Source organism: Pleurodeles waltl, chromosome 6, assembly GCF_031143425.1.
Source record: "Pleurodeles waltl isolate 20211129_DDA chromosome 6, aPleWal1.hap1.20221129, whole genome shotgun sequence".
NCBI classification, from domain to species: domain Eukaryota; kingdom Metazoa; phylum Chordata; class Amphibia; order Caudata; family Salamandridae; genus Pleurodeles; species Pleurodeles waltl.
Genome location: NC_090445.1, coordinates 1,118,017,218 through 1,118,029,268, shown reverse-complemented (window position 1 = coordinate 1,118,029,268; position 12,051 = coordinate 1,118,017,218). Strand labels below are relative to the sequence as shown.

Here is a 12,051-nt window from a genome sequence, read left to right as displayed (position 1 = left end):
TCCCTCCCTCCTCCCTCTAATGATGCCAACACAGCAGCGCGCAGTCTCAACACATGGATCACCAAATGCATCAACACTCTAGCTCCCCTCCGGCTGACATCGGCCAAATGCGTACCAAAGAAAGCCAGCTGGTTCAACATCCAATTCAAAGAATCAAAGCGCACTCGCAGATGCTTAGAGAAAAAATGGAGGAACAGCCAAATCAAAGAAGACCTCGCCTCCTCCAGAGCTGCAACCGCCACCCACCACAGAAACATCAAGAACGCAAGGAAGGACGCACTACAGGATTGCATCAACTCCTCCATACACAGCTCTAAGGAACTCTTCTTAGTCATCAACGAGTTCACAAATCCCCCCTCCAAAGCCACCAGCATCCCCAGTCACAGGACCTTTGAGACAAACCTGCCACCTTTTTCCACCACAAGATCCAGGACATCTACTGCAACTTCCTCCTGGAAAAACCTGGCACCGGAACCTGTGACAGACCCACTCCCTCAGAACCCACCCAACCATCAACAGCTGGTCCATGCTCACCATGGAGGAAACAGTCAACATCATGAACAGCACCCACTCCGGAACTCCCACGGAACCCTGCCCGCATCACATATACATCAGAGCCAGCACATCCATCGCCCCGAGCTCCGAAACATGATGAACTGCTCCATCAACACTGGCATCTTCCCTGAGGACTGGAAACACACCAAAATACACCCTCTCCTGAAGAAACCCTCAGCCAACCCTTGAGAACTAAAGAATTTCCGGTCCATCTCGCTGCTACCCTACCCCACCAAAGTAATGGAGAAAGCAAACTAAGCACAACTACGGAATTTCATGAAGGCCAACGACTCCCTGGACAGCTCCAAGTCTGGTTTCTGCAGCAACCACAGCACGGAGACAGGCCTCCTGGCAGCCACCGACGACATCTGATCACTCATAGAGTGCGGCCACACCACAATGCTCATACCCGTCGACCTCTCAGCAGCCTTCGACATGGTTTCCCACAGCACTCTACGCACCAGACTCCTCGACATAGGAATCCGCGGAAGAGCCCTGGGATGAAGCCACTCCTTCCTCTCCAGGAAGATTTAGAGGGTCAGACTCCCACCCTACACATCCAGACCTACAGGAGTCAACTGCAGAGTCCCCCAAGAATCCTCACTGAGTCCTACACTGTTCAACGTATATATGGCTCCTCTCTAAGCCATCGTCAGAAGCCACGGAAAGAACATTGTGTCATATGCCGATGACACACAACTCATAATTTCCTTCACCGAAGACCAGGACACAGACAAAAGGAACTTCCATTCAGGAATGGACGCTGTCGCCACCTGGATGAGAGAAAGCGGACTCAAGCTCAACTCTGACAAGACTGAGCTCATCATCTTGGAAAGGCCACCTAATCTTGGGATGACTCCTGGTGGCCCACATCCCTCAGTGCCCCCCCCTGCACCGACTGAGCACACCCGCACCATAAGCATCATCCTCAGATCCTCCCTATACATGACCCACCAGGTAAACTCGGTTGCCTCCTCCTGCAGGCACACACTCTGCAAAATTCAGAAAATCTTCAGATGGATCCCAGCAGACTGCCGCAGGACAGTCACCAATGCTTTAGTCACAAGCAGGCTCTACTATAGCAATGTCCTCTACACTGGCACCTCAACTAGAAACATCAAAAAACTACAACTCATCCATAACGCCATGGCTAGACTCATCCTGGGCCTCCCATGCTGAGAACATATCTTCCAACACTTGAGGACCCTCCACTGGCTCCCAGTCGAGTAACGAATCACCTTCAAGCTATTCACCCACACGTAGAAGGCCATACACAACGCAGGAACAGCCTACCTGAACCACCACATCTCCTTCCACGCCCCCCCAGACCCCTCCGCTCTGCCCAGCTGGCCCTGGCCACCATCCGTTGCATTTGTAAAACCACCGCCGGATGACAATCCTTCACCTACATCGCAGCAAAGAGCTGGAACAACCTTCCCCTCCACCTGAGACAATGTCATTGCTCACCATCTTCAGGAAGAACCTCAAGGTGTGGCTCTCTGGATGAGATCCCCTCCCCTTCACCCCCACCCCCAGGACCTTGAGACCCACACGGGTGATTAGCCACGCTTTACAAAAACATATTGATTGATTGACCAAGACAAAGTCAAGAGTTCAGGCCTCCCGCGATGAAGTGCAGGAGCCATGCAGGGCCTACTGAGCAGGTACCTGGGTCCTGTACTGGCTGCAGGCACACAGAGCTGTAAGAGCAGAGAAATGTCCACTTTTTAAAAAATTGTAAGGTTAAATCTGACTTTACCAGTAAAGAGGTGTTCTCATTACGATTCCAAAGATATGACACATGATAAAGCTACTCCTTTTCAATCAGGAATTACAGCTCAAAAGGGTAAAAATGAATTCCCACTGTTAACCTATGAGAGGAGTAGGCGTCATAGTAGTGAAAAACATTTTTGGAGTATTTCACTACCAGGACATGTAGAATTTAAAAGTACATGTCCTACCTTTTAGTTACATGGCACCCTGCCCTATGGGCTACAGACGGCCTACATTAGGGATGACCTGTATGTAATAAATGGATAGTTTAAGACTTGGCAAGAGGTTTTAAATGTCAAGTCGAAGTTGCAGTCAAACTGCACACACAAGCTTTGCACTGGCAGGCCTGAGACATGTTTAAAGGGCTACTTCGGTGGGTGGCACAATCAGTGCTGCAGGCCCACTAGTAGCATTTAAGGTATAGGCCCTGAGTACATGGTATACCACTTTACAAGGGACTTACAAGTAAATTAAATATGCCAATTGTTTATACAACAATGTTACCATGTTTAGAGGAGAAGCACATGCACTTTAGTACTAGTGGGCAATGGTAATGTGCTCAGAGTCCTAAGGCCAACAAAAAGAATCAACAACAATATGAGGTAAGTAGGAAAAACATTTGGGGGACGGCCACCTTAATGTTAACAGGTCTAACAGGCCCTGTCCATGGAGGTCTGGGTGCAAGCTGAAACCAGAGCACTGCACTGCAACGATGCCTAAGGCTTGCGTAAATACCCATTAGCAGCCACCTGGGACGGGCTCCTGATGGAGCAACATGCAAAGACACATGAATCAGGCTGTGCCTCCTATAAGGATCCTGTGACTGCTCAATAATGACGATAACTCAATGCCACAACAAGACACAGTCACCATGGTTCATCCCTCCTATTATACACATATTAATGCATCGAGTGAGGAGTTGACTAGTTATTTCTGATGTAGGGAGCTGGTGCAGGTTGATTTCAATAACAGTTGCTGTATATGTTTTCTTTTTTATTGATGGTTCTACATATGCATAATGCCTTCTCCCAGACAATCCAGATCACTGTTATACTCACTTGAAGTTGCCTTAATTCTTGTATAATTTTTTATATATGCTATGATAGTTTATGTGCAATATATCCGGCCTGCATGCTTAGTTGTATAATGTGCCTTGTAGTTGAAAAAATGCAAATAAAAACACTTAAAAAGAGGGTAGCAGATCAGCACAGCAAAGCAAGAGCCCAGCAGAGTGTAGTCCAGCAGAGTGGCAGACCTTCAACAGCGCAGCAGTCCGTCTTCCTGGCAGAGCAGCCACAGGTCCCGAAGAGTACTAAGGGTGTGGTGTCTGAAGTTTAGTATTTGAACCTTGGTGCCCTTACTGTGGAAGGTGGGAGATACTTCTAGACAGTGACTTTGAACTACAAAGAATGCACTACTTTCCCTGCCCTGGCTCCAAGCTGGCTGGAGTGACAATGCAGGGTCATTAAGACTTTTGTTTGTGGATAGGGCACAGCCTGTTCAGGAGTAAGTGAGGCTGCATCCAGCTCCTCCCTCCCATCCTGCCCAGGTTATACCTAACCTCCCAGTGTGTGTGGCTGTCTAGGAGGAATACACAAAGCCCAACTGCCAATTACACCCAGTTGTGTGACCAGAGACAGACCGCAGGCACCAATTGTCTTAGGGAACAAAATGCCAACTTTCTAAAAGTAGCATTTTCAGAATTGCAATTTAAACTCCGGGCTCACCATAAGTTAAGATTCTAATTGTGATTTCAGAGACACCAAACATGGAATTATCTCTTTCCATTTTGAAATGATGTTCTTAAGGTGTAACAAGGTAACTCATATGTTATCCTCTGGGAGAGATAGGCCTTGCAGCGGTGAAAAATGAATTTCGCTGTTTTTCAGTACTAAGACATGTAAAATTGAAAGTACATGTCCAACTTTTTATGTACACTGCACCATGTCCTTGCGGCTGTCTGTGTCTGCCATTAGGCTGCCCTATGGGTATTAAAAAGGAAGGCTTAGAACAGGTAAAAGGTTTACTTTGCCAGGTCATATTTTCACGTCAAAACTGAACACACAGGCTTCGCAGTGGCAGGCCTGAGACATCACTTACTGGTATCTCCCTCCCTCGCCTTGCTTTCCTAGCACTGTCAGATACTCACTCTCTCTTTCTCTCATTAGCTCATTTGCTTCTTTCTTCTGGATAGACACTCTTAATATACCGCCATCTCTGTCAATATTGCTCAATCAGGAAAGTGGCGTTCACACATCCTCCTCAACTTCCTATTTCTGGCACACTGTCCTCTCATTTCGATTACATAAGTCCCATTAGACCTTAGTCTGGCAGGAGACCACTGATTTTGAAGCCGAAAAATGCTTTACTTTGAGGGTGGGTTTAGCATAATCACATGAAATACCTAAAATTCAGTGAGATTATGCTCAATTAAGACAGAGCAGTATTTTTTTCCAAAATCTCTCACTTTCCTTTTCTAAAATGTTGGCATCCCTGTTTCAAAGCTACGTCGTTCAATCTTCCTTGCACTTCGAGACTCTGTTTCTCTCACATAGTCAATGCTGTCTCATGCAGTCTCTCCTTGTGTGCTCCTTTCTCTTCAGGACAAGAGACGGCGGTACAGCATGATGCGCTCTCAGGAGTCTGGCAGCTCCGTCTTCTTTCAGTCTCAGGAGGACAGCGCAGGCAGCGATGGCATGCGATGGCCCAGGGAGAGCGGGGACGGACTTCCAGATCGAAGCCTGGACTTATTACACGTCACAGAGGAGCAGCCAACAGACTCGGACGTAGACATAGGTCAGTTCACCACCTGTCCTTACGTCATTCTGTCTTTTTGCAGGTCATTCAACATATCTGCAGCTAGCTGCAGAGAAACCTGTACGTGTGTCCGTGTTCCTGTATTGTGAGGAAGGGATTAGTGAAGGAATGCCTAGTTAGAGCCATGTGCCCCTTGGAACAGCCAACCACGTTCTGATTGTTACGACGTTGCAGATTTCTTTTGGAGGATTCACCAAACACCGGCCGTGGCATCTGGGGTTTCAGAAATGGTGGACAGTAACTGTCCACAATGGGCACAGCGAGTTGGTGATGTAGTTTAAGCAAATTAAAGTACCTTGGTTAAGTGCTACTGCAGAATGCGTGTTTTGAGAAGTTCATGAAAGTGGAACACAATGAAAAAGTAAATCATTCAACAGTCACATTGCTATGGAATACTTCTGTGCAATTGTAGAAGGCCGTCCCTCTACACAGCTAATGCACAGCCCATTGCAGGGAAGAGAACACTATCGCAATGATCAACATTAGGCCAGCGGCTTGTGTATGGTCCCGCCCAGAGCCAGCCATGCTCAGAATGCGCCCTTGTTTCTGCCCTCGCAGCTGTTGGTGAATAAAAAACATGAGGCAGCAGGACAGGGGTTCCTTTTCACAGATCAGTCCCTTGATGACTACATCAAAGTAGACACCTCTGATTATGAACATCTTGCACCTCCCCAACTCACCGGAATCGTCCACAGCTATGCTTTGTCAGGTTGGCGCGAAGATGTTTGTTAGTGTGGGAAGAGGGGCTGTTAATGTAGGGTGCCATGGGGTGAAAGATATATGGGAGGGCATGGAACAGGTCTGATTGGATGTTTAAAAACAGCAATTTCTACATGTTAAGTATGATAGAACGAGTTTAAAAATTTGCTTGAGCCAACGTAGAGAGATGTTGTAGTGCACACCATCTTTTTGCAGGCAGATTCATGACCCTCTCTGAAGAATGATGCCTTGGGCCAACTCTCCTAAGCCAAAAGCCGGCCCAGGTTTCACCGGTCCCTTCATTTGAAGGTGCCTGGTCCCAAGGAAAACTGTTGTGTTTTTTCCTGGAAACGAGACAGCGGTGTACTGAAAGCGCGTTGATAGTCCAGACTGCTGGTGTGTGCCTAGTACGTGTGCTATTGAACAGATGGATGGGTGACCTGTAAGAGTGAGCCCTTTGGTCAGAATAGAGTATCTCATTGTTCTAAATATCCGTGTGTTCTAGTGTGATTGGCAGAAAAGTCAATGAAAGTGGAAAGCATTGACAACAGTATACAACAGGAAGCTGCTTACCGAGCTGGTGTTTTGAATCTTCATCTGTGTTCTCTTGGATAACGTTATGGCTGGTGGGAGTACCCAAGGATTAAATGGGCAGGTGGACCTAGTGGTAGTAGGCCCCTCCTTCTCTCAAGCTTTGGGAGAGTGTTCCACTGGGGCAACCCGAACTCTCAGTCATTGTGGATTACCCCAGACCTAATGGCGAATCTTTAGAATTGAAGATGTCGGCAGTGGGTGTTCCCCACTATTATTTGCTATCCTTCAGTCATGGTGAAGTGGAATGTGTAGTGCTATCACATCACTTATGTGAAGGTAGGCCTGGCCAGGAAGGACTGCTCAGCACTGCTGTAATAAGCAACACTACACGATCACCTGAATTTCACTGGGAGTGCCTTGAATGGTCACCCCAATATTTATTTATACCTTTGGGCCGAGTCTGGCTTTCAGGGTGCATGCCTGCAACAATGTATTGTGGCGGCATCCCATCTTACATTTAATTTCTTCATTGGGGCACACATCAGATAACAAAGTTATATTCAGCATATAAAATCTCTGAGTCTCTGGCTTGGTGTAGGGTTGGGACGAAGATTATTCCTTTGACTGGGGTATCTGCCACTTCTTGGACCGCCTTTCATCACACCACAGGTCGATCTGGGGGTCCGTGGCTGCTTGTGGGCACATACACACCATCCTCCACTCCGCTCCATATGCCCCTCCTACATTAGCTGTTCCAGGATCTGCCATTTCATCTTCATCAGTCGGCCTCTCCTCCTGGCTCCCTGGGGTTTCAGTCTGTTTGTCAGGAGAGTGTAAGACTCACCTTCTTTTTACGGTAATCATGGGCCCCTGTACTTCGATGACAGTCCACACCTCTTCTTCGAATGGGGTACAGAACTTACAGTCCAGGTGTCAATCCTTCATGACAACCTGGTCACCCATCAACATTAGGGCAGCTGCATGTCAAGCCCGGCTGGCATGTTTGTTGGTATTCCATTTTTTCTCTTGTGCTGCTTGCACATCAAGAGCATTTGGCTGCCAGCTCAGGAATGCAGGAATGCTGACTCGGGTGGCCAGTGGAAGTAAGAGACTCATGGGTGTTTAGCCTGTGGTGCTGTGCAGAGTCTGGTGGAATTCTTGCAAGGAACAGTGGAGACAGCATTCTCCATCCTCAATTTACTCCACTCAATTCGAAAGGCTCTGTTCAGAGTGCGCAGAGTGCCCAGAGTGCACATAAAGTGCTCCAGTTCCCCATCGGCTTTGGGCCACTGTGGAGTAACCTTGTGATGTTTGATGTTTTGTCTTCGCAGGTATTGCTGAAGCTCTTGACCCTGGTAGGGAGGCCTGTTGTCTGTTTTGATTTCATCAGCAAGTCTATAGGTAGCGAAGACATTTTCAAGAACAGGCTTGACTTTAGGGAACACTTGGACTGTACCAGTTCCACCACTGGGTACTTGGTGTGGCTGTCGATCAGCATTGCCATGAGCCTCCTGTCTGGGAAACTGTTGAAGTCCATATTCAGGCTTGACCATGGTTCCAGACAAGGCTTCTTTGTGATGACGGGGGCAGGTCGCAGTTCTCCACTGGTGACTGTACAAGAGTGACAATCCTGCACCTTTTCATTAACCAGTGTGTCCATTCCAGGAAACCACACATCGTCGCATACCCGTGCCTTGGTTTTTGCTACCTCTTGATGGCCTTAGTGTGCTAGGTCTACCACTCTTCTCCATAGGCAGCAGGGCATCACGATACATCGCCCTTACAGAAGTAGACCTTTGCCGCTGGCACTTCAGAGTTCGGTCACTACTGCTTGGTCCTCTGGCTTTAACAACTTTGCTTCTTCTAGAAAGGTCTTCTACTACTTCTTGGAGAGCACTTCCTTGGCTTTAGATAGCGCTTAGTCCACCATGGTCGCCTTGAAGACTTGTTCAAGTGACAATGCTCAGGGGCACGCATGGTGCATGATCATCTGCTCAAATACATCTGCACCTTCATGATCCTAACATGGACTGTCACTCAGCCTCTCCTGACAGTGACGTGATAAGTAGTCAGCCAGATTGCTGACCCCAGGATGGTATTGCATGTTGAAGGAATAGGGCTGCATTTGTATGGCCCATCTCTGAAAGCGGGGCAGGGTGTGGCGAGAGGGCCCTTCAAAGAAGGAAACCAGTGGCTTATGGTCGATAATAACGTGGAATTGATGGCCATACAGGTATAGGCGGGAATGGCGACACACCCATCTAATCGCTAAAGCTTTTTTTTTTTTTTTTTTTTATATATATATTTTTTTGATTTCAGGTATAAATATACAAAAATAGAACAAGAATTATACCTAAGTAGCATTAAGCCATGACAATCAATTTTCTTTGGCTGGTCAGATCGCAATAACCTTGCTATATATGCCTTAATTACAGAATCAGCGAAACATTGATTCAAGTCTCTGTCCAATTTATAATCACGCCAAGGTTTCAGTCATTTTATATAGTGTATGCATTATTGTAATTTATTAACGAGCAATATTTTCACACAAATCCCAGCTTTCCTTGTTCATGACTTACTCCTCCTCTAAGTACTGCCATATAGCTGTAAACCTTTTTATACTCCCAACACATTTTGAGTATGCTTCCTCATATTTCTTAGTTCTTAGCATTTTATTCCACCAGTTCTGGATGGGAGGAATCGTGTGAGTCCGCCAAAACTGGAGTAATAATGATTGAGTTACTGCAAGAACTATCGATATAAAATATTGTTGATGTTTTGATAGCTGACGTGTTTTCTCAGAGACTCCAAACTGAACTAGGCTTGGATCTAGCTCCTCCCTTGAGTTGGAGCTATGAATTATTACTTTCTTTATTTCCAACCAGAAAGTAGTTAATTTGGGACAGTCTAAAAAAATTAAGCCAGTTCCCCTGCCCCTCCTGTTGGCAGCAAAAGCATTGATCGGGAACTGCCAGAAACATTTTGTGTATCTTTTCAGGAATGTAATAAGCCATCAATCTGGAAAGAAAAGACATTCTTTTATAGTTAGCTGCCCTCAAAGATTTATAGCCCATTTCCGAAATAATTCTCCACTCTTCGTTATATATTACACATTGTGTTGTTCTAAAGATATTATCCCTGAAATCTGTAATTATTGCCCAGACGAGTCGATCAACTAACAATTTGTACCAATTCCCTGTACCAAGTACTTTACTTCTGATTAGAGCCCTCCATGTCGGGTGTTCATGGGTACTTTCCTAGGGTACATTAGCACTAAGAAAATGGGAGATCTAGAAAAAGCTCAAAAAGAGTCTAGTTGCAGTATCCCCGAGCCTAGTTTCGACCTTGTCCCAAGTGATGTATCTGTTTCTTAAAATAAAGTCTCCTATCTCTTTAAACCCTTTGCTATTCCATTGGGCTATCACCGTTTCTGGTAGGTGTAGGCCAAAGTATTTACACTCCTGTAATTGTAGATAAATATAACCCAACGGTATTTGATGTATTTTGCTTAAGATCTCTGCTCGTTTACTAAAATTGTGAATATATTTACATCAGGTTTTTTGGGGAGTTTCGTAGTTTTAATGAATGCTAGGAGACTTATTGCTGATTCTGCGATCATTCTATTGACCAAAAAAATGTCCATGATTCCTCCAATAGCCAAGTGTCGTGCCAATATATCCTGCAATGCGGCCTGATAATAAACTTGAAATTAGTAATTGCCAGGCCCCCTTGGTTTCTATTCATTCTTATAACTCAGAGCCTTACCCTTGAGGCTTTCTTCCTCCATATAAAACATTGTATCATGGAATCCAGTTCATGAAAATAAGAGCTGTTTATTCTTATCGGTACGTTATTGAATGAAAAAAAGAAAAAGTGGGAGAATTGACATCTTGATTAAAGAGACTCTCCCTATCAGAGCCAACGGGAGAACTATCCATCTGTCCAAAAGTGCTTGTACTTTTGCAAGCATCCTAACATAATTAAGGTTAAACAAATGTCCATAATTCCTTGTGACATAAATTCCAAAATACCTAATGGGTTCGGATGAATTAGCTTGCTGCTGCAAAGTATGAGGAATATTCTCTGTTCCTGCATTAAATACAAGAACCTCAGTTTTGCTTTCATTAATCCTGTATCCCCCTATTTGAGTGAACTCATTAATCTTATCCAGTACTCTTTGGATATTATCAATCTCTGGTTTTATGTATAAAATAATGTCATTAGCGTAGAACTTAATTTTGGGCACATCTGCTATTGGTGACATGACTTCCTTCGAACTATGTATTATCTGAATGAGAGGTTCAATAAAAAAGGCAAAGAGTATAGGGGTGAGAGGACATCCCTATCTTGTTCCTCTTTTAATTTGAATTGTGCCTCTAACATTTGAATTAATAACAATTCTGGCATGAGCACCCTGATACAACTGCCTTATCATCAAATTAAAGTGTGAAGGGAAACCAAATTTAGCTAGGCAGTATAACAAGGCTCCCCAATTAACTAGATTGAAGGTTTTCTCTGTGTCTAGCATTATCATTACCGCAGGGATTATATTGACCAAGAAATACTCAATTGCCTATATTAAAAACGTTTGTATTGGATATCATCAGCCTGCTAACTACAAAACCGCCTGGTCTTTATGTATTAATTGTTGCACAACTGGTGTGATCCTGATAGCCCATACCTTTGTTAAAATTTTATAACCTGCATTCAGCAGACTGATTGGATGATATGCATCAGGTTTCAGTGGATTTTTATCTTTTTTCAAAAAACTGACTATTGTTGATTCTTTGAACGTTGGAGGTATTTCTGCTCCCTCAAGTATTGCATTACATAATACCATTAGAAACGGTGCAAGCTCTTCACAGAAGGTTTTATGGAATTCTATTGGAAAGCCACCGCAAGCTTTAGCACTTGGCATTCTCTGGATAGCTCCCTTAATCTCAGATGACGTAATCTTCTGTGCCAAATCGTTTTGAACTTTTAACGAGATTTTAGGTAACATGATAGACCAGTAATACTGATCTAACTGTGCAAGTGAAATTGCGTAATCAATCTCATAAATTCTAAAGTAATGTGACATAAATACTCGAGCAATATCCTTGTCCTCAGTAACGATTGCGCTAGTCTCAGGATCCTGAATGTGATGTATTGTCTGTTTTTCGTGGTTTGTGCGAGTGGTCCAAGCCAAGTGTTTACCTATCTGTTGACTTTCTTCATAAACCTGCTGCTGATAAGCCCTCGAGCTAGTTACTTCTTCAAGAATAAAAAAAATATTTTAGTTTAGCCTTAGTTTGATAAAGATTACACCTTGCCGCTTCCTGCCCACCTGTTTTCATACAATCATCTGTCGCCTTGTCTATTGCCATCTGAAGTTTTTCAATTTGAAGCTCTCGCTGTTGAGTCTGCAATACTTTAAAAGCAATAATTTGGCCCCTGAGTGTAGCTTTAAATGCCTTACATACATTGAACAGATATGCAGAATTCTGATTGAGCTGGAAGAACTCCTGTATGAATTTACTTATTCTGTGACCCACTGCTGACTACTAAGCAAAGAACTATCAAGCTACCATCTGGGTCTTTCTTTGCCAGCTGGCTCCAACTCTGTCGTCATCACGACCACTGAATGGCCAGAAAAAGCATTTGCCCGTGTATCCGAGCTGACCTTCTTCAAGT

At 44.8% G+C, this 12,051-nt stretch overlaps 1 protein-coding gene across 1 annotated transcript in view; it reads left to right on the top strand.

Moving 5' to 3' along the window:
* VWA5B1 (von Willebrand factor A domain containing 5B1) overlaps window positions 1–12,051 on the top strand; it is a 917,148-nt gene that overhangs the window by 521,705 nt on the left and 383,392 nt on the right. Inside the window, exon 13 of the mRNA XM_069242250.1 lies at window positions 4,932–5,124. Coding sequence (XP_069098351.1) covers window positions 4,932–5,124 — 193 coding nt within the window. The remainder of the gene's footprint in view (window positions 1–4,931; window positions 5,125–12,051) is intronic.